Raw genomic sequence first — 21,567 nt, 5'->3', positions numbered from 1 at the left:
TTTCCAAGAGAGCCAGCTGAGTCGTGACCAGGGCTTTACACCCTCTGGAAAGCAGACACTGAGAAACGAAACTGTGGCGCATGATCATTACAACGGTTATGACTGAAAAACAGGCTGGAGGGGACATCAAGCAAACACGTACTCCTTACCTGATTTCAAGGGAGGATAAATTCTGGTTATGTTGTTACAGATGATTGCCCAGCCTGTTCTTAACAATGAAAATTTCACTGCCTCCCTAGGTAATTTTTTCCTGAGGTTAATTAAAATTCTCAAAGAGAGAAACTAGAGACCACTCACTTTTTAAACAACTCACATCGTTAGACGAGAGAGACTCATTTTCCCCAAAAAATCCTTAATATCGTATAAAGGCAGATCCTTCTGGGGAGGAATAATATTAGGGATTAATTTCACTATTTTAGGAGTGTAATTAGTTTAGATTCCATAATCTGCTGAATTCAGCCTTGATAAAAGACTTATTAATGCAAAACGGGTTACAAGCAGGGTTGTGCACAAGGAAGGACAATTCAAGTGCCCTGAGCATATGGAGAAGTGCACTCGTACAGCGACAAGTGCCCTTGCTTTGGCAAAAAATGGGCATCAACAGTGCTTTTTAGGGACTCCAAAAAAATTGAAAGTCACCATGATATTTTATCACAAAATATAAATTAATTGCAACAGATGCAGATGCAGGAAGGAGAGAGGAAAACATTAAGGAATTGGGAAGAACCTGAATTCAAACTTTATTTTATCTGGAAAATAGAGGGTGATTAGGAATCATTGAGAGAAACTCAACTGGGGAACAAAAATCAAAATGAAAAGCCATATAAATGTTTGATAAACAACAACACAGATTTCTTTTTGCTTAGGCATTAGTTGATAAAAACCAACCTAACTGCAAAGCATCGTACACACCAACACTGCAACGACACGCTGCGCAGCACCCTGCTCCTGAGCCAGTGCCCACGGCAGAGACATTTCCAGTGCCCTCGCCGAGGGGCACGGGATGGCAGCACCCAAAACCCATTTGCAGCTTGCCCGAGAAGAACACGTTATACCAAGAGCCCCGCTTAGATGAAAAAATTGATCTCCAGATTCGAGCCCTCATTGCAAAGTTCCTCAACTTTGACAGATAGCATATTAGGAGTACAAGATCTGCGTTCCTGCTGTGTGAACCTGCTGCAGCGGAGTAACGCTGACTTGCACGCACCAAAAACCTGGCTCTACCCCCGCTCCTGATCATGCAGGGGAAATTACGGTATCTCTGTAAACCTGAGCTAAACCAAAGCAAAATAAAACAGAGCAGACATTTCACAGGATCTGAAGAGGCTGCAAAGGTTTTATTGAATAACACCATTTCTATGGTACCTACAGCACAGCAGCGATAAAGCAGGTTTCACACTCCTGCTTTCCTGAGGTTGACCTGTGAAAAAAGCATGTGCCACTCAAATACGGCAGATACGTGATCAGCAGAGACTGTCTAGAAGAAAAGGAAGAATAGTCACACTCAAGGCATGGTACAGAGAGGACAAAACCAGGGCCAAGTAACCTGGCAAGCACAATTTTAACCAAGGAAACAATACTCTGATAGTAGCACCGCAGGAGAACAAGTGACAAGGAAAAGCTATGAAAACAAGACCAGCTAGAGAAGAATAGAAAGGCAATGCAAACGTACAAGATACAGCACCTGCAATTTTGGTTTTGGCTCCTGGAACACTTTTAGGTGGAGGTTTCCTGCTGCAGAGGAAATCCTGTTTCTCCACTTCGACATTGTTCTATTTGTCCATTAAACAAGTGTCCTGGAGACACAAAAAAGCCTGATCCTGTCCCAGGGAGAAACAAGTGGCTTCCTGGCGGAGAAACTTATGAAATCTCATCTGTTCCTTTCTCATGCAAAATAATAAGGCCTGGAGTAAATATATGCGTAGCTATTTTCCAGTTCATAAACCTAATTAGAGTGGCTTAGTCATTTATGTGCAGTCATATAGCGAGTCAGAGGCTGGGAATGTAACTTGGAAATGCTGACTCTCTTTGCCTCACTCTTTCTGCTGGATCTCTCTCCTCCTATTACAGGCTGAGACCGATAATAAAACTGTCCCTTTGCTGCCTGTTTCCTACCAAAGCAGTAGTTCGCCGCTGCAAACTTCGGCGCAGCCGGGCACACAGGGAGGGTGCCTGCATCCCGCGCTGCAAAGAAACACTCTCCAACTGCATGCAAACACCTGGATTTGCTGATGCCTGGCTCTCAGTACTTCAGTGCTAATTTGCAATTAAAAACGGTTTAGAGTTCTGCTAAATACAAAGAGCTGGTTTTTTCTTTGGTGTAAAATGCCATCACACCGCTGTGCTGACTTATGGTTGTACACCTGCAGGCAATTCCCCTCTCTATGAACAAGCAAAGCTGTGAGGAAGACACATGAAACACAATTTTTCCAAACACTTTCTTTCTCTCTTGTTGTAAGGCAGTGTTTTGGGACATTCATTTTAATTTCTTACTTTGAAATTAACCAACAATCAGTATCAAATCAATACTAATCAGATAATCAATATCAAATCAATCAATATTTTAGGCTCCTGATATTACCTGAAGACACAAATGATCAGTTCTCTTCCAAATTAATTCTGTAATAAAGATAATGCCAGATCCGTATAGATCTCCAAAAAGACTAAAGGAAACACCAGTTCAAAAAGGACAATATTTATCAAAATGCCATTACACTGCCCAGGCGTGTTACATCATGACATTATTCCTGGTTATATCACACATGCCCAGAGACCCTAATGGCATCGGAAGGGGTGGAGGAGAGAAAGAAATAAAGGAAACAGTACAAACATTAAATATCAAAACTTTCAGAAAATGCTTTTGATTTTCTCAGATACATTTCAGAAGGCTACACTCTAAAATCTTTATTCTGATGATGAAACATCTTATTCCACAGGAAGAAGAAAAGTAGGATGGCAATCAAGAGGATTCTATGTGAAACTAAGTACGAGTGAAGCTAGCATAAAGATTGCCTTCAGTTAAGAATACAGTGAAAATATGTAGTGTAAGCACGTAGATGTGCACATATGCATGCAATTTTGGACCTGCATTTTTTGCACGTACACACCTATACTTTCAGCACGTTACAAGAACAGGAGGAGAAACAGGACATACCTTATTCACGAACTCCGTATAGAGCATCCCCCCTAGAGCTCCACAGCTGCTTTTATTTCAAAGTCCAGACTGAAGCGATCTGTAAAAGCATATATCCACAGTGCTCTTGGCGTTTCAAGTTCTAGAATTCAAGAGGGAGAGGGGAAAATCACCCCGTTCCTTGGGAAAAGGCAACCTCTCTCCTTCCCCCCCCTTCCTGACGAGGGCTCCCAGCCTCTGGATGCTGTGCTGTTCCTCCCTCTCTCCCTCTTCCCAACGGTGCTGCTGTCGATCATCCACTTTACTCCATGAAAATCACCGTCCGGAGCATCCCGCCCCTACGTCCCTGCCGATCAGCTTTCCAAAGAAGCAGTGACACCTCGGAAAGAGACCCCGGGAGCGTACCACTGGTGCAGGAAGGGGCATAAGTCAGACCCAGCCAAATTCTGTCAAGCCACATGTCACATGCTGCCGGATCCCTCCTGCCAGCACAGCTGTAATCCTGTTTATCGCCTGCGCCACAAAACGGAAAGTGCTTTTAAACTTGAAGGTCTACGTGGGGTTTTTTTTCTCATCAAGTGATTCTTACTTTCTAGTAAGAGAGGAAAAAAAATCTACAGTCCTAAAAGGTGCTTGCACAGAGCTAATAAAAGCATCTTTTAGTATTGTATTTCACCCATCTTCACCAGCACCACCAGCCACTTATAAAAATGGGCTGGACAGTAAGAAGATATGTGTGTAAATCTTCATCATTACCCTGAACTCACTAAATTTTTGCATTAACTGAAGACCTGACTTTCAATCCGCACCACAGTAAAATAAAATCTAAATCCTGCCAAAGAAGTTTACGAAAATGAACTGCAGGAATCAATCCCCGATTTTTCCTCACCAAGGCCAATTTCTGACCATGCCCAGCTCTGCCCCATGGAATCAGTTTGCTTTTAGCAGCTGCCTGGTCAGGAAGCATTTTCCTGGGTAACACAGCAAAATTAATGCAATCCTGGCTACAGGAAGAATATTGCAGGGAACATTTTTAGTTGCTTTGTAACCAGAAACTAACCCTGTCATCTTTCTGCCAGCGGCTAGGAATTAAGAGGCTGCAGAAGTCATTAAAAGATTTTAATAAATAACAACTTCACATGACATTTTAATACCAAAGATCAATACAGACTATGACACTTTTTTTGCTTCATTTAAAAAAAAGGTCATAATGAATTTCATCAGTGTCTTTCTATGCTTGCCAAGAGGCGAAAGGATTGTATTCTACAAGTAAAAGAGAAAAAAGAATTCTATCCTACAGTGGTAAAAGAAGATAAGAGGAAACAAATGATTCCAGAAATACAGAGATTCTTCTGAGCCAGGGCAGAGTCTTGCAGTAAGGCTGGACATCACTCTCTGATGGTCACATTAAAAAAAAAAGCAGCATGTTTTCACCTTTCCTGATGAAGGGATTGGGAGTAGCCCAGTTCTCAGTTACAGACTGGCCCCAGTTCGTTCACCCAGACTGCAGCCTTCCTTGGCTCACACACAGGTCCTTCAGTCCCTAAGCACAGCACTTAACGGGAGGGATCACGAAACTCCAGAGAGTAACTGTCTAACTGACCCAAAATCCAGGTTACACCATCAAAAACCTCGTGCGGCAAGTGACTTCAGGACAGTTCACTACAGAGTTAACAGGAACACAGTGCTTTACGCTCAATTGATTTGAAGCTGCTTTGCTGAAAATGCTTATTGTTAATGCCACGTTTTATTTCCAGGGTGAAGAACCATGGCAGAGAAAGGCGAAACACACACGTTATTTCCAAATAGAAAATTCACTCTAGGTAAGATTTTCAGTCCTCCAAACTGTCAGTGTGTGCCAAAACAGTTGTAGACATCAGGAAAGCTCTTGGGATGCAAAGCTCCAGCCTTCCAAAATCACTCCTGTGCTACTACCCTGCAAGCCTCAAGAGGAGACCGAGGTAACTGGCTGCTTTGTAGGTGGTAAGTCCTGCAGGCAGATACTACATGGTGTCCCTCCTCCCCTGACCTCCGCTTTTTCCACATCAACACGGAGCAGAGTGATAAACAGCAGCACTTAGTGAGGGTTGGAGGGAGCAGTATAGCACAGGGTGGTCTGGACTTGGAAAGGGCAAAGAAGGATGGGTGAAATGGAGGAAAAGAGAAAGACGAGTGGAATTTATAACATCACCCAGCGCCTTTGGCAGTAGGAGACAACAGGATCATGGTTCTCCTCCAAAGCAGTAACCAAAGAACTGGACTTTCAGGGCTCCCATGGATACTTCTGACCTATAACATCTTTTTTTTTTTTTTTTTTTAAGGAAGATTTTGATATTTGCTATGGACTCAGACACCAGTAGATATAAAGAATAAATTGACAGCCTTCAAGGATATGTCACTTATCTCTAGGAAAGAGTTTGCTTTCCCTAGTTGCAGAAATCATGGCAAACAACTCATGAAAGGCAGCAGTGGAAGAAAATTGAGTTTATTCCTCAATTTATTGCAGGTGGTGGTGGTGAAATGACATTGTCATTGTTAGTAACAGACCTCAAGTCCTCATCTTAGCCCCCATCTTCACTGGTCTTGACTTGCTTTGCTTAGTAAGGTTTAGTCAGATTGTATATGGCAAAAAGTCCAACAAAGAACCACGTGAGAGTGAAAAATCCTAGCACAGTATAGGAACATATATCGCTGGGAAAACAGCTCACTAAAAACCAACAGTATAAAAATATCCTGAAGCAAACCACAAATCAGAAGAAACTATTGGTGTCAACAGTGATGCTGGCAACTTGGGGCACTGACATCTTGCCATGCTAGCCCTCGGCCAGCACCCACACGAAATAGCGGGCAACCTCAAGGGTGAGAAAGTAGCTTGGAGAAGAGGGACAGCAAGAGGACAGTGTAGCCGGGATATCACTATTAGTCACATTAGTAATTTCACACCTTTTATTTTAATTAAACAATTTACTAATAGCAGCTTTTGCCTTATTTTAATTGGACTCGCAGTCAATTCTTGTATGGGAGTGTAAGGTCCATAACAAGATTTTGACTGCACCAGGTCAGGCTTAGGATGTGGTACCAATTTAAATGCTGTGAACTGTTTGATGAACTAGCATGTGGAGCTTAGTGAAGACGTGAAACTTAAAAGATGCAAGTTGTGGAACATTTTTTTCAGGAACTATGGGGAAAAAAAACAACAGTGTGGAAAATGTTCCAGTGGCTGAAGAGAACCAAGAGGCTGCTGGTGTTCCCAAGCTTGGGTGAATCCAGGTGGTATGTATCTTTCATGTCAAGACGATCATAAACAGAGAAATGAAAACCAATAGTGAACATGCTTGCAAGAACACAAAACTGAATATTTGGGGTTTTTTTTAGGAAAAAAAAAAAAGGTACAGAAGAAAAAAAGTACAGGGGAAAAAAATCCTTCTATCCATTCTATTCATTCATCGAATTTTTCCATTTCTAAAGCAACCTTTTAACAAATTATTGATTTAATACAAAAGTAAAAAAAAAAAAAAACAAAAAACAACAAAAACCAAAAACCAAAAACAAACACAAACAAAAAAAACCAAACAAACAAACCAACATATCAAAAAGGCAGTACTTCAATTATTGGTACACCACAGAACGGTAACATATCTTTTCAACAAACAACATGAAGCACAATAAAAGTCCGTGTTACCTTCATCATTTGCACCACTATGCAGTATTCTTGGTGCAGCAGGTAGAACAATCGGTCCAAAGTAAACGTAGTCATGTGCCAGCTGCAGGTGTTCTTAAATGTTCAGCATGTTCATTCACATGGTTATAAAAAAATTATGGTTTGATGTGTAATGTCACATTGATCAGCTGAGATAAAACTTAAGTAACTCTCTGCTTATGCAATGTCAGCTTGGCCATGAACAATGGCTTGAAAGAGGGAAATTTCAGTGCAAGAGCCTCATCCATCAGGATGTGTCCACCCAAATTACTCCCATGGCACTTGCAGTCTCTCATTAAGAAATAGATGCCAGGACTCATTAGAGGTCAAGGCTGTGTGAACCTCCAGGTCACACATCGTGACAGAGCAAATTAATACAATGCCAGTGCAAAGCTTAAGGATCAGAAGAGCTCAATGGTGGTGGGTGCCATCCTCTCTTGGGGCCTCAGCTTCTAGCTGCCAAAGCATGTTAACTGAGTCATTGACTATGCTAAATCTACTAGTACCAGTTTGGATGATATTTTAAATATTCATGCTGGGACAGGATTTGCCAAGTGGAGCAATTGTGTACGTGCACCTGTCTATTATATTTTGGCTGTAAGTTTCTTGATGCAGAAGTTTTTCTTCAAGACTTGACCATTTGTATCCAAATTACCACTATTATTTGTCAAGAGACGGCCTGTTCTAGCCTTTCTCACTAATAAATGCTTCAGCTTTTAAGTTATGAATTAGTTACCTGCAAGTTCTTGAGAAGTTACAAGGCAATTGGAAGCATGAAAACTCCAGCATGTTTTGTTCATCAAACCAGAGGTCCCTGTACACAATCGTAGGTAGCTGCTTGCAGTACCATTCCTTTTGGACAGAGAGCTTGAGTCAGGTAGGAAGGTAAAATATTTCCCTTTTCTTCTGCCTCCTCAAGAAAAAAAAAAAAAAACACACCTCATTCTTTTTGGCATGTAATCCTCAAGAGAAATAGAATCTTTTCTATGTGAAAAGAAATCCTTGTATGGGTATACGAGTTTCTCATATCTTGTGCAAAGTGGCTATCTCCACTGGTCCACCAACAACTGGAATTTGAGGACCACATGTTCCACCATATCTAGCTATGGAGAATTCCTCAAAGCCCCTCTCTTCTCTTGTTTTCTGCCTATCTTTGTCCTCAAGCTGTTTCAGATAACCCTCTTCAACCTTTTCTCTTACTTTAAGTCCTTCTTGATTTCTTGACTTCTCATTCTTTTCTTCTTTGCACCTAGAACAACAATTCTCAGATATGTTGTCCAAAAACCTCTCAGCCACTTTGAGATGCCATGGAATGCGATCCATTCACATTAATCTCTGTCCTGGTTTCAGCTGGGATAAAGTTAATTTTCTTTCTAGTACCTGGTATAGTGCTGTGTTTTGGATTTAGTATGAGAATAACGTTGATAATACATTGGAGGTTTTAGTTGTTGCTAGGTGCTTGTAGAGTTTACACTAAGTCAAGGATTTTTCACTTTCCCACACCCTGCCAGGTGCAGAAGAAGTTGGGATAGCACAGCCAGGACAGCTGACCCAGACTGGACAAAGGGGTATTCCCTACCATAGAACGTCATGCGCTGTATATAACCAGGGAAGCTAGCCGGGAGGCGGCATCACTGCTCAGAAACAGCATCAGGTTGGGTTTTTTTTCTCTGCAGATGGTGAGTAATTGCATTTGTGCATCACTTGTTTTATATATATATATATACAAAATTATTATTCTTTTCTTTTGTTATCCTATTAAACTATCTTTATTTCAACCTATGAGGTTTTTTTCCCCTGGGGGAGGAGTGAGCAAGTGGCTATGTGCTGCTTACTTACCGACTGGGGTTAAACCACACATCAGTTCCTGCAGACAAACAGATAGTTTGGGTTATCACCAGAGGCCATTTCATCTCACTACAAAATGCATAGCTGAGAGTAAAGTGAATTGCTCTCTAAAACGCCAGGTTTTCTAAGACTAGAGAGCTAGGTCTAAAATTAGTCCTGATTCTAATTTGCCCTCCAAAACAATTTGTACCAACCTCCACTGCAAACATAAGCAATGTCTCCTTTAGCATGCATGCATGTAGGAGTACTTTTCTCTTACTAAGGCATAAAAAATCTGTGTGATCAATCAAGCTGCTAATTCTGTCCTCTGGGTCTGCAGAACTTGCTAAAGACAACCTTAAATTAGGCCACCTTATGACAGTTCACTCAGGCCATCTGGGTATGTCTCACTTCAAAAAAGTCCTGTCTCAGGCAATGATGACACCTTGGGATCTTATGGTTTTGGCCTGTGGTCCCCAGTCTCCCAAGAGAAGGAACATGAAAGGTACAAAGCAAAGAGCCAAATAAAATGCAACAGCCCATCACGTACAGGTGAGCAGACTTCTAGGCTTAATTCGATGAACTATGAAGATAATTATACATGCAGGCTAAGATTCATCTCACCTAACATTAGCTGATGAAATATTAAACATCCTAATTTAAATATCTATATGCCTTTTATCTTTACTCATGAAAAATTAACAGAAAGCAACACTTTCATCATGGAATGATTCAAAAGAGGAAATAGGTTAAATAAAGAAAAAGGGAAAAATGTTGTTTTCTTTAAAATTTGAAATTAAATTTTCTGAAGTTAAATACTTCCTAAATACTCATTTTTAATCTTTATCCCTGGAAATACACATTAATTCTAAAATTGAAAGAAAATTAAGCAGTTGACTGGCTTCCCGGTTTCTTAAGGAAACAAGGACTACATAATTACATTGCCCAAGTGTTCCCCAATAACTTTTGAACTAATTAATTCCCTTCAAAACAGAAATTAGTAGAAATCTCTAATTATATATCATTTCATGTTCTGAAAAATCAGTAACATAGATAGAAGAGATGCATATCCATAACCCTCAGGAAAGACAGGAGGCAGAACCATGACCTGTGCCATTGATGGAGGCTAATGAGGGCATCAACCTTTTTTTAGTGCCTTATCAGACAACTAAACCACAAAATTCTGTGTACAATATTTCTGTTTTGACATCTCCGAAAATTAAGAGGCATGGAAAGAATGTAGCGTGATTGTTTTAGAGAGAAAAGGGAAGATACCCATTAATGGATGAAGAATAATAGAAAAATCAAACTTCGATGATTCCCCTGCGTGTGATAAAACTGGTTATTTGTTTGCATTTATTTGAAACTGTAAAAAGCTCACCAATTTAACAAGCTGTACATATCATCCATTTGGGTTGGTAGGCTGGTAAGTATCCAGAGGTACCATATTTAAAATGAGAAATGCATCTACTTATGTGAGAATTGCACATAAGAGGTTAAAAACACTGGTGTCTGCTTATCTCTTATTCAAACATTGTGGATGGAGATCTGCAAGGTCGGTACAAGAAGCAGCCAAAGGAGGGAGTCTTACTGTGGCAGGACAGCCCTGTTTTGGCTAGAGAATGTGGAATAAACAGGTAGACAGTTTCTACACAGAATCTTGAAGGCTACGGTGCCCAGAGTGAGACCTTTTGCTTAATTATCTGTGAAATGAAAATTAAAGTTGACACCCCTAAGTATGATAATGAGTTAAAAGGAGTATATGCTAAACATATGTGACTATAGTACTCGACTCTCCACCCAAATCATGTTAAACGTCACCCCAGGGAGGGGAACAGCTAGGGTTGGGGTATAAAGGATATTGAGGAAGTTACCCCTGGGGGGAGAGAAGAAATTGAAGACCCCGAAGAGGCAGTCATCTTCTCCTCCTCCACTCAAAACAGGGACGCCTTCTTGGTAAGCATTGCGACTTCACCTTTTGGCAAAGAATACCCGAGATGGCATTTTGCTGGGATTATAATCATATATTAGCGCTGTTGCAGTCAGTTCATTTATCAACGGCAGTTCTGAACTATTTATATCTGTCGCTCTAACAAACTTTCTGTTTCAACTTTGTGAAACTGTCTCAGTGGAAGTCCTTTAGGGGGCTCTGACAGGCAAACATTGACTCTTGTATGTGGCTATACAAAATCCTTTAGACATAAACCATTAACCGAGTCTGGGACTAGGTCTGGACCTAGCCTCACCTAGGCTCCTCTCTGAGAAGGAGTTTAGAAAGCAAGGGGGTCCTTTCTGAACCTCGGGGCTCAACAGGAGGGCCTCCCTCAGCCACACATCAGACTCACACCCTTTACACGACAACTTAAGAGTCTAGAAAAAAGTCAACAGAATAAACAGAATGGGGTGGGGTGGGGTGGGGTGGGGTGTGTGTGTGGTGGTGTGAGGGAGGAAGGAACAACAAAAAAACCCAACCTCAAACAAAAAAACCACCAAGAAATGATATATTTAAAAAAAGGATTGTTTAATCTGAAATGGAAACTATTCAAGAGAGCCCTCTGAACAATGTAAAAGTGTTTAGATTTCAGAAGAGTTAGGGGAAGAGAAATGGAGTAGATAACTTCTCAGATTCCCTACTCCTCTTGTTTTGAGTCCATATAATGTAACTATATCCATTTATGAAAACAACCCATATGCCAAGTAAATATTGAAGCAACCAGCACAGAAGAAGACCCTACATATCAAAAGCAGGTAACAGATACTGAAATGCATTAAATAGCAAAATTCAAAAGAGTGTGAAACAGTATTTGATTGATCTGTGTCTACTTGCATCACACATTTCTCTACTTCATACCATTACTTCAAGAGAGAAATCAAATACATTTGTGGACAGAGATTAACCTCATGGGGCTGTACATTAATAACAATAGATCCAAATGGAATTCTTGCTGTGTTTGAAACAAGGAACTGCCTGTTTGAATCTTGACTGCTTTAATAGTTCACACTTCATTTGGACTCTCTACTTTGCAAAAAATTAAAATAAAATAGCCCCTTTAATTGTTTCCTTTGATGGAAGAATTTCTTCTGAATGTGAAGCCAAAGACCCTCCAGCAATTTCAGCAATGATTTTGTCTTTTCATTGCTAGAAAGTGCAGCAACTTCTTGCTATATTTCATTTCCCTAGATACAAAAAATGGAGTCAAAACACCTTATTCTGCCTGCTTCTAATTATTAAATACATTGGTGACAGTCTGAGGAAGGGGAAAATCACAAGTCACCCCGGATCCATCATTTCCCCACATAGACTCTCTCTACCTTCATTGCAAATGAAAAAAGGACAAAGGACACTTGCTTGTGTTGGTTTTTGTTGCTTTATTTTTAATTTTCCAGTATATTAAACAAGCTTCAGCTTCTCAATTTCTCTCCATTTAAAGGAGACAATAAAACTTAATAATGTTTAAAACTGACTCAAGAACACTATATTTATTGTTTTATTGCAACAGCTTAGGCAATACTGAGGTAACATTATTAAGACAATTAACCATAAGCGCAGGCACTGAATTTTAGAATAGTAATAGAAGAATTAATACTTAGTTGAGATGGTCAGAGTTGTTCTAAGGGCAATAATATAGCTTAATAGCTAATAGAAATGAGGATGCTTTGACTTATGTAGAGTTATGGATCGGTTTGGCATTTGAAAGAAACAGAATCTCCTCCATGGAGAGCTCAAACTAGGACTAAAGACCAAAACCATTTTTTTTCCATCAAGAATTATCATATTTTGCTACCATTTTGTTGGGGTTGTATGGTCTCAGTAGGCTTTTTTTGATCCATTTTAGAATAGCTTAGCTGATCCAACCCTGATCAGTTCACAGTCATACTAAGCACAAAAGGATTCTTCCACTGGTCGTGTTTGCTTGCACATGCTTCCCTGCTCTGAGGTCCTTCATGAAGGCATGACTTAGCATGACTCATAACGGGGCACAGAGCTGCCAATTACTGTGCTCTAAAAGTTACACAGCCCAATTAATCCACTACAAAATCATCAACAGCAACTGCTTGACCTCCTTTCCCAAGAGCAGTGCTCTATAGCAAAGAGAAGTCGATAGTCAGGTTTGTCTTGAACAAAGTTTTGAACGTAAGGAACATGAATCTTGCTTCTTACACACAAAGAATAAAACGGGATAAAAAATAAGGTCCTTATTCTCAGCTCCCAAGCTTTTTACCAGCTTCCACCACAAAAATCCTCTCCCTGCCTTGTCTCCAAAACAATCACTGTCTCCCCAGCAAGGGGAACCTCCAAATTTCCAGAATGGAGCCGCTCCCTTCCGTGACAGCAAATCCCTTTCCCGTGCATCTTTACCTGGAGATATGTACTTGGGTTTGTACCTGCCATTACTTCAGCTACAAACTTCCTTGTTATTTGTGTCTAAGTAACTTACGCCGGTGGTTTTAGTGAGTGGTTTTGATAAGATTTCACACAATGCATCAGAGAAATAAATCTCTGCTTGTGCAGTTACCTCCGCTCCAACACCACCCTTTAGAGATAATAATACTTTAATTTTGTGGTTCTCATTTTGGCCCCTGTTTGTTTGGGTTTTTAACTCACTGGCAGCCTGCTGGTTGGTATGTGTTTACCTACGTATATGACCACCTCCTTTTTGAGTCAATAGCTAAAGAAGGATTAATGGGAAGTTGAAATTATTGATGAAGCCCCACATCCTTGAAGCAACACTGTTGTATCTTCATTCACAGGTCCAGGCTTTCCTCATGTCCATGCTCCTGGATGAAAGAGAAGAAAGAAACAGAGGAATATTTTTTTATCCACCTCAGTTGATTTATCCCCTGCCATACAGCCCTATGAACAGTTGCATGACACAGATGAGAGAACATGCAAGAACAAGTATTCATCAAAGCATTGCTACCAAAGAGAGGTACCTGGAGCAGTATCCTGACACAAGGGTTCATGTAAAAGCAAAATTTTTTTGCAACCACGGAGAAAGAGGATTATGCACTATGGACCTCATTCCCAGGATCTCACATTAGTCTTCATTGGAGTTGCTGGTTTATTCACCACATGTCGTGGTTTAACCCAGCAGGCAGCTAAAACAACTACACAGCTGTTCGCTCACTCTCCCCCACAGTGGGATGGGGGAATCAAAAAGAAAAAGGTAAAGCTCGGGGGCTGAGATAAAGACAGTTTAATAGGACAGAAAAGGAAGATAATAATAATAACAATCATAAATAATAATTAATAATAATAACATACAAAACAAGTGATGCACAGCACAATTGCTCACCACCCAAAGACAATGCTCAGCTAGTTCCTGAGTCACACCACCTCCCGGGCAACCCCCCAGTTATATACAGAGCATGATGTCATAAGGTATAGAATATCCCTTGGGACAGTTTGGGTCAGCTGTCCTGGCTGTGTCCCCTCCCAGCTCCTTGGGTGCTCCCCACCTTCTTGTTGGCAGGGCAGTACGAGAAGATGAAAAGTCCTTGACTGCTTGGCAACAACTAAAATGTTAATACATTATCAGCATTATTCTCATACTAAATCCAAAACACAGCACTGTACTGGCTGCTAGGAAGAAAATTAACTCCATCCCAGCCAAAATCAGGACACTGCAGCAGAAGGATTTTGACTGTATAGCCTGCATGACCTCCAACAAGGTGCAATGATCAAGGAACTGTAACCGTCAGATCAGCCAGTTTAATGCAAGCATGACCCAGCCAAGGCCACCAAGTGGGTTGTCCGATCCAACCGTATGCGTAAATGATATTTTGAAGTCTTTCTTTGGGTTCTCTTTGGGAACAGAAAACAAGAAAAAACACAGACTCTGGCCTGTACGCAGAATCTCCTGAAAAGGACAGAAAGAGTGTATGCAAAAGAGAGGAAGAAGAAAAGAGAAGAATGGGCAGAAACAGCAATAGCAGGTGGGCAAAAAAGAAACGTGTTCAAAACAGTAAAAAGCAAGAGAGAAAAGTCTTGAAGTAAAATGGGCCAGAAGATGAAAGGGGCTCAAAGGAAAAAAAGAAAGTGGAAGAGCTTCTGAAAATAAGTTGTCATTCATTTAAACTGCATCTTCTATGGTTCAATAATTTCCAACATCCCGTTTAATGTTTCAGGGTAGGGACACTCTCCCTTTTAAATTCTGTGTGCAGTTCTCCCCTTCAGTCCCCACTCAGCCTTGTTTATCACTTGCCTTTTTTTCCTCTCTTCCCACTCCCTTCCCAGGCGCTGTTGCTTCCCTGTGCATGTCACACATTTAAGTCCTTGGACCACAGTCTCCTCATCATCCCAGTCCCACAAGTATCAGGCGGAAGTCTAGTTACTATGCTCCATTTACTTCTAGAGAAAGAAAAACAAGCAGCCTTGAAGTGTTTCGGAGACTGTTGTACCTGGTCTGGGTTACACTCACAGTACCCTGCGTACACTGATTGTACCAGCTGTGTAAGAGCAAGGGTGGTAGTAGAAACTCTCTGCATGCAGCAGAATAGTAAGCAGACTATACCATCAAATTAAAATTTTTATACAGAAGAAAAAAACCAAACCCACCTCTAAACATTCTTCCCTTCATTGCAACAGGAAGTGGCAGCAAAGAAAAATGATGAGTTTCTCAAGTAACCCAGAAGATAGTAAAACAAGAGAATTATCATAGAATGAATCACAGAATGGTTTGGGTTGGAAGGGACCTCAAAGCCCATCTGGTTCCAACCCCCCTGCCATGGGCAGGGACACCCTCCACTAGACCAGGTTGCTCAAAGCCCCATCCAACCTGGCCTTGAACACTGCCAGGGAGGGGGCACCCACAGCTTCTCTGGGCAACCTGTTCCAGTGCCTCAGCACCCTCACAGGGAAGAATTTCTTCCTAATATCTCATCTAAATCCTCTGGACTTGCTCCAACAGCTCCATGTCTCTCTTGTACTGGGGCCCCCAGAGCTGGACGCAGTACTGCAGGTGGGGTCTCACAAGAGTAGAGCAGAGGGGCAGGATCCCCTCCCTCAACCTGCCGGTCACGCTGCTTTTGATGCAGCCCTGGACATGGTTGGCTTTCTGGGCTGCAAGCGCACACTGCCAGCTCATGTTGAGCTTTTCAACACCCCCAAGTCCTTCTCCTCGGGGCTTCTCTCAACCAGTGAGAATTAGTGCTTGGACATGTGAAATATTAGCTTGCTGAGCATTTGTCATCAATTCATTTCTGGTGGATTAATTAAAAATTAAAGGTATATTTAAAAAAAAGATAATCCCAGCAGAAGACTGTTGATTGAAAAAAATATTTTTTGTGGAAAATCTTACAATGCAAATGTCCCGTTTTGGCCATTTGAATGGGTTTCTGATAGATGCAGGTTTCGTGGTATTTTCACAGAATTCAAATACAGATGGACAAGTCACATTATTTTAAACAGTTATCCAAAACCTTAACCCCTGTTTATTTTTTTATCAATACACCGGTACTCACCCATTTTGCATCACTTGAGACAAGATATAAACAAAGAAATACAGAACAGGAAAACACTCCCAGCTGGGAGAAGACACCTAGGAAATACTTTAAGATGAGGATAAACCTTCATTTAATGGGCCTACAGTAACTACTTCTCCTATCTTCTTGTACGCTGACAAATTTTGTGACTTTCTTGGGGGGTTGTTAAATGTAAATCCAAAGCACCATGTGTTTATGCATAAGGATGGATGTTGGAGGTCTCTCTGTGTATTGGGCCAGCATGGACAGCAGGCTGGAAACACCTTCCTCAAAAATAAACCTACTTTTTCTCTTACTGTTTTACACCTTTGCAAAATGTGTGACACGCAACAGCAACAGTGGCTCGCTGAGGTGATCCCACTTCAATGACATCTCTGTCACGGTGACTGCCTCCAGGGTGCCAGGACTTTCTGATGGGTTCTGCAGCTACAAAAGTGGTGCCAAGAAAGTGTATAAAATGGGAGTCAGTCCTGCAGACAAGCATGTTGCCCCAAACTCCTGACAACATCGGCCATGTCTAGGCATGCCGTGGAAGGAGAGAAAAAGGCGAAGACAACATTGCCAGCTTTGCTAATGGCTATCCAAGAGATTGCATCACCTGCAAGAGGCATGAAACAGAGGTCCATCCTGGCAATGGCATTTCTGCACCCATGTGTCAACCACCATGAAACCACTAACCAGAAAACACCAGCAAAGACTTTTCAGATTATTTTTCCACTATTCTACCTATATTTTTGTTTACCAAAAAAACAGTGCTAACATCCTAAACCAGCTCAAGAACATAAATTAGGTTTTTTCCCCTGTTAATGCATGGTTATAATTCCCTTAGTCCTAAATGCTGCTGCTTTTTTTAAGTCATTTATACTGTGTGGATGGATTATTAAAAGTGTTATGAAAGCTGCTATTGGATAAACTATAATCAATGTTTACAAAGGACTCTGATAAACTCATTTCTGGCTAGTAGAAGGTAGGGAAAAAAGGATGAATGAGTTGTGCATGGAAGAGTTTGTCTGAAGAGCACCTATTTACCTAGAATTCAAGTGTCTTGTCATCAAGCTGTGTCTACGGACACACAAATTCCTAAAGGTAATTTGCCCCATTGTTGTGCTTACCCGTCCCAGCTGAAACAAAATACCTTCTTTCTAAATATATATATATGCGCAATGTAAACAACTTTATAAGATATAAAAATATTAATAGATTAATTACAATGTAACTAATACGTGATTAGCAGACCTATATAAATATCCAGACAAAGATTGAACACAGCATTAGGAAGAATGTTTGGAGCTATGAAATCTCATCACCCAGCACTGCGGGCAACCTGTGTGTAAGCTGATCATGCTCTTTTTCTTTTCTTTTTTTATGGCTTGGCTATTTGTTCCTTTTGGTTTTACCGTAGGCCTATCCCTGACTTTTATTCAGTGATGATTAGAAATCTTTCTCCAACGTCCAGCCTGAACATGCATCTATTTGTTATTCCCTTGAGACTCTCCTGTAGCTCTGATAGCTCTTTCCCTGTTCTAGTCTTTATTTCCCCAGTGTATTACAGGAACCAACATAATTTCAACCTTCATTTTGCCATCCAAATAAATGAAGTACCTTCAGTTTCTTCATGAAGAGAGATTCCCCATTTCTCAGATCACAGTCACTCTCGGGATCTGTGTTAGTTTATCCATCTTTATTCAGTTTGAGATACTACGTCCTAGATGAGGTTTTATATATACCACGCACCTGGGGGATTCGTTCTCCCTGTGTTTTCGAAAGACTTCTGCTATATGATTTAGGAGACCATTCAGCTTTTTGACAGCAGTGGAATGAGGGTCCGTGATGGGACAGTCCTTCACGTCAGGATAAGTTGAGCTCAAGAAACAACATAAGAGCAGTTCTTTCCGCTATTTCCTAAGGGCATACCTTGTACTTGGCACTTATCTACCTCACCCCATTTCCACTTATTTCAGACTTCAGGGTGACTCTGTTTTCATCAGCCACATTCCTACTAGGAAATTATTCCCTTGCACTGAATCTCAGTCACCTGCGCTTACCAAGGTGAATGTTCAGCCACATTTTTGGCCAAGACAAAGCAGCACCCTACCAACAAATCCCAACCATGGGCCACGAACCATTCCCAAAAGGTAGCTTGGATGTGGCCACACCATTTCGGAGGCCAAAGGAGCTTCATAGCAATGGAATACTGGCTGGCATCAGGGCCAAAGGGCTAGGTGTGATCCTGATAACGTTCCTAATGCCAATGCACCCAACGTGTGCTGGTTTACTCTCCTCTTGATTAAGCAAGATCATTGAGGATAAGTACAGACCTGGCTTATTGCAGATGGTTTAAATCAGTCAAAAGCAGTATATTTGCCTTTGGACTAACAATGATTTTTGCCTCTGTAACAGTTAGGCATGCACGTAAAGAATTACAGTTATAGAAGTCCATCAGTTTCTGAGGAAATATTGACATTTTAATTTTCCAGTCTATGGGGTTTATGAGATACAACTTAATGACTGAATACAAAGCATTGTAGCATGGCACTGTAGAAGATTAAGTAGGGATTTTTATTTACATTGAGAAACGACGGAAAAAAATTACTATCTGTAACATGTAGCTACAAATAACAATAGCAGAGAAATTGTAAGACTGTCACAGAATTCCAGAAACGGTATGTGCATGACCTTTGAAAGAATAAAGCTTGCAGAATTGAGACGATATAGTATTAGTAAAAATGAGCACTTTGTCCTTTTAAATACTAAAGCCTATAAGAGACTTGACTTTTTCCTTTTTTTTAAAAATTTTTTTTCTTATTTAAGACAGCAATTAAAATAATGTCCTCCAATAACCCTGAGTGGCATTTTTGTTGCACCCCAAAGCAATATTACACAAGACACTAAAGGCAGTAAAAGGAATCAATACCTGCAAATAAAATCTCATGCTTTGACTAGTCATCATGCTATCGCTGTATTTCCAATAAAAGAGTTACTCCTCCACTTCTTGCTAAGAGAAGCAGCACCAAGAGCTTTTAAAGTCTAAAAAACCACCCCAACAGTTTAAGTGCTCCAAATAAGCACAAAGAGGATTTTAAAGACTTTTTGATCATTAACTTAATAGGAAACAAATGTACATCTGCTCCTATAGAAGATATGTCCTGATAACAACAACAACAAAAATTGCCTAATTCTTGAAACAACCATTGTATTAATTGTACCTTTTCTCCACAAAAAAAAGGATTACTTTTTAATGACTAATTCTTGTTCATGCTATACCAAGTACTGCAAAGAGAATGTTGTTATTGCTGTCAAACTGCGAACTATCATTAAATCCAAAAAGCTTTTATATAAACCAAACTATGGCTCACAGTGGGGATTTAATTACTTCAACATGCATAGAAGCAGAGAATCTAATTTCTAGATGTTATAATATACCCAAGATATTAAGCATATATTCACCATAAGAAAATTCACCATGGTTTTTAATTATATTAGTATAATACATACATTTTTAACAAGATGATTGAAGTCCTGACTCCAAAGTAGATTAATTGGGAGATAAAATGAACATAGTAAGAATTACAGGGTGAATAAAATCAAATGAGACATTGCAACTACTTAGGATACTCAGATTATATTCACTAACAGGCATAGACCAAAGAAGAGGTAGAGCACTGAGTGACTGCAGCACGGAGAGGTGAAGAAGTAACCAGAACTCGTGGCCATGGTATGCAGCTAAGCCCAGTTCAGTCTTGTAAAATCAACAACACCCAATTTTCTTTTTTCTAAGCCCTTCTTCTATGAGGTTCTCACTGCAGCATAAATCATACTACCCGAGGGATGGAGAAAACTTCTGCTTAAATAAGAGAGCCCTCTGGACTCAGTGGATTAATTTTACAGTCTTCACACTATGAGAGTCTAGCGTCCCACATAGCAACGGAGTAAAGTTCCAGTAAAAATGTGTAACCTCAAGTGTTATCCTCTAAAAATATTTTCTTCCTAAAGGAATGAAAGATTTGAAAACACACAAACCCATGATGGTGGATAAGCCTTCGCTTTCACCATTCCAAGTTTTCAGAAGGTCTATTTATTTATTTTAAATCCCTTGCTGTTCACAGTGTGTCTCTCTAAATGGTGACACATGAATGTTACAATCTCTGCTGGGGTACTGGGAGCTCCCAGTCGGAGGGCTGGACCTTATAACACCAACTGGAACTTGAAAATAAAGTCTATCTAAGAAGCAGAAAATGCTTTAACAAAAAACCTCTTTGTAATTGTAAACACATCAGTTCAACATAATGTTCTCTGGAAGGCACAGAAATAAAAAAAGATAATTACTGGAATGCTAGATGGAACCTTCACGACTTTGAGAGCAATTCCTTGAGGACTGGTAAATGGCTAACATCTTCATATTGAAGTAAAGAGATTAAGACTTGGGCATATCATGACAGGGAATCACACGCTAGGCAGCCACTGCTGAACTTGCTTGGATTATTTCAAGGCTGTCAACAAAAATTATATATGCACTGCATGTCTGCACACAAATATGCTGGTAGGAGCTGGTATGGTGCACATTTCCAAGGTCACTGAGCTTTTCTCTAGGAAAAAGTGTTTTGCCATTCACGTTTGGAGTGAAAAAGAAAGAAACCATGAGTAAATTCCCTCATTACATCAAACCCACCAAAAATGGGAAATGCATATCAAAATGACTGGAATGGCATGTTGGCAATTTCTTCTAGCAACAGGAACAGAAAAGTTTTCCACTTCTATCCAGTGAGATTTTTTTTTTTTTTCCAAATGCTTATAGCAAAAGTGAAGCATAGAGCTAGTAAGGAAAGGAGCTCTGGAGAGAGAGGTACAAACGCAGGTTTGAGCAAAGCCTTCAGGAGGCAGAGTATTTTCCTTCACTCCTGAGAAGCAGAGATGGAGAATATGAACTTAACTTTGTGATTTGGAAGAGGGATGTGAAGCATTGCAGCCAAAGAGAAAGCTAAGCAGTGCGCGTGTCCCACGGAAAACGAAACAGCAGGGTCGTGCGTTCATGCCATACTGCTGCAATGGAGGGGAAAGAGATATTCAGAAGTGCTCTGGGAGAGCCAGGGTCTTCCATATCTTGAATTCAGTGGGAGCATAAATGCTTTTTAGCTCTTGGGAAATTTAGCTGCTATATTTTGGAAAACAGAAGAAATGGCCATTGCATTGTAAAGAATATTATCATGTCCTCTGCACGTGCCTTTGGTCCTCAGCCTGAGCTGCTGCCTTGGGGTAGCCAACAAAATGCCCTGGGGCACAGTGGTGCCCAGCCTTGTGCAGGGGCAATCAAACACAGCTCATGGGGAGGACATCTGATGCCTCCTCTGCATACTAGCGTGTGCCATATTACACAGGAAGGGCGAGTAAGCGGGATGCGTTTCCCTTAAGCATCAGTCCAGGG

General features: G+C 40.7%; 1 protein-coding gene across 1 annotated transcript in view; it reads right to left on the bottom strand.

Moving 5' to 3' along the window:
• Window positions 1–7,856: 7,856 nt before the first annotated feature.
• The window catches only part of ADGRF4 (adhesion G protein-coupled receptor F4), a 36,899-nt gene continuing 23,188 nt past the window's right edge, over window positions 7,857–21,567 (bottom strand). The window contains exon 8 of the mRNA XM_054819097.1: window positions 7,857–8,082. Within this exon, the coding sequence (XP_054675072.1) occupies window positions 7,857–8,082 (226 nt within the window). The remainder of the gene's footprint in view (window positions 8,083–21,567) is intronic.

Source organism: Grus americana, chromosome 3 (genome assembly GCF_028858705.1).
Source record: "Grus americana isolate bGruAme1 chromosome 3, bGruAme1.mat, whole genome shotgun sequence".
In the NCBI taxonomy this organism is placed as follows: domain Eukaryota; kingdom Metazoa; phylum Chordata; class Aves; order Gruiformes; family Gruidae; genus Grus; species Grus americana.
The sequence above is the reverse complement of the archived record's forward strand: the minus strand, read 5'-3'. Positions and strand labels throughout refer to the sequence as shown.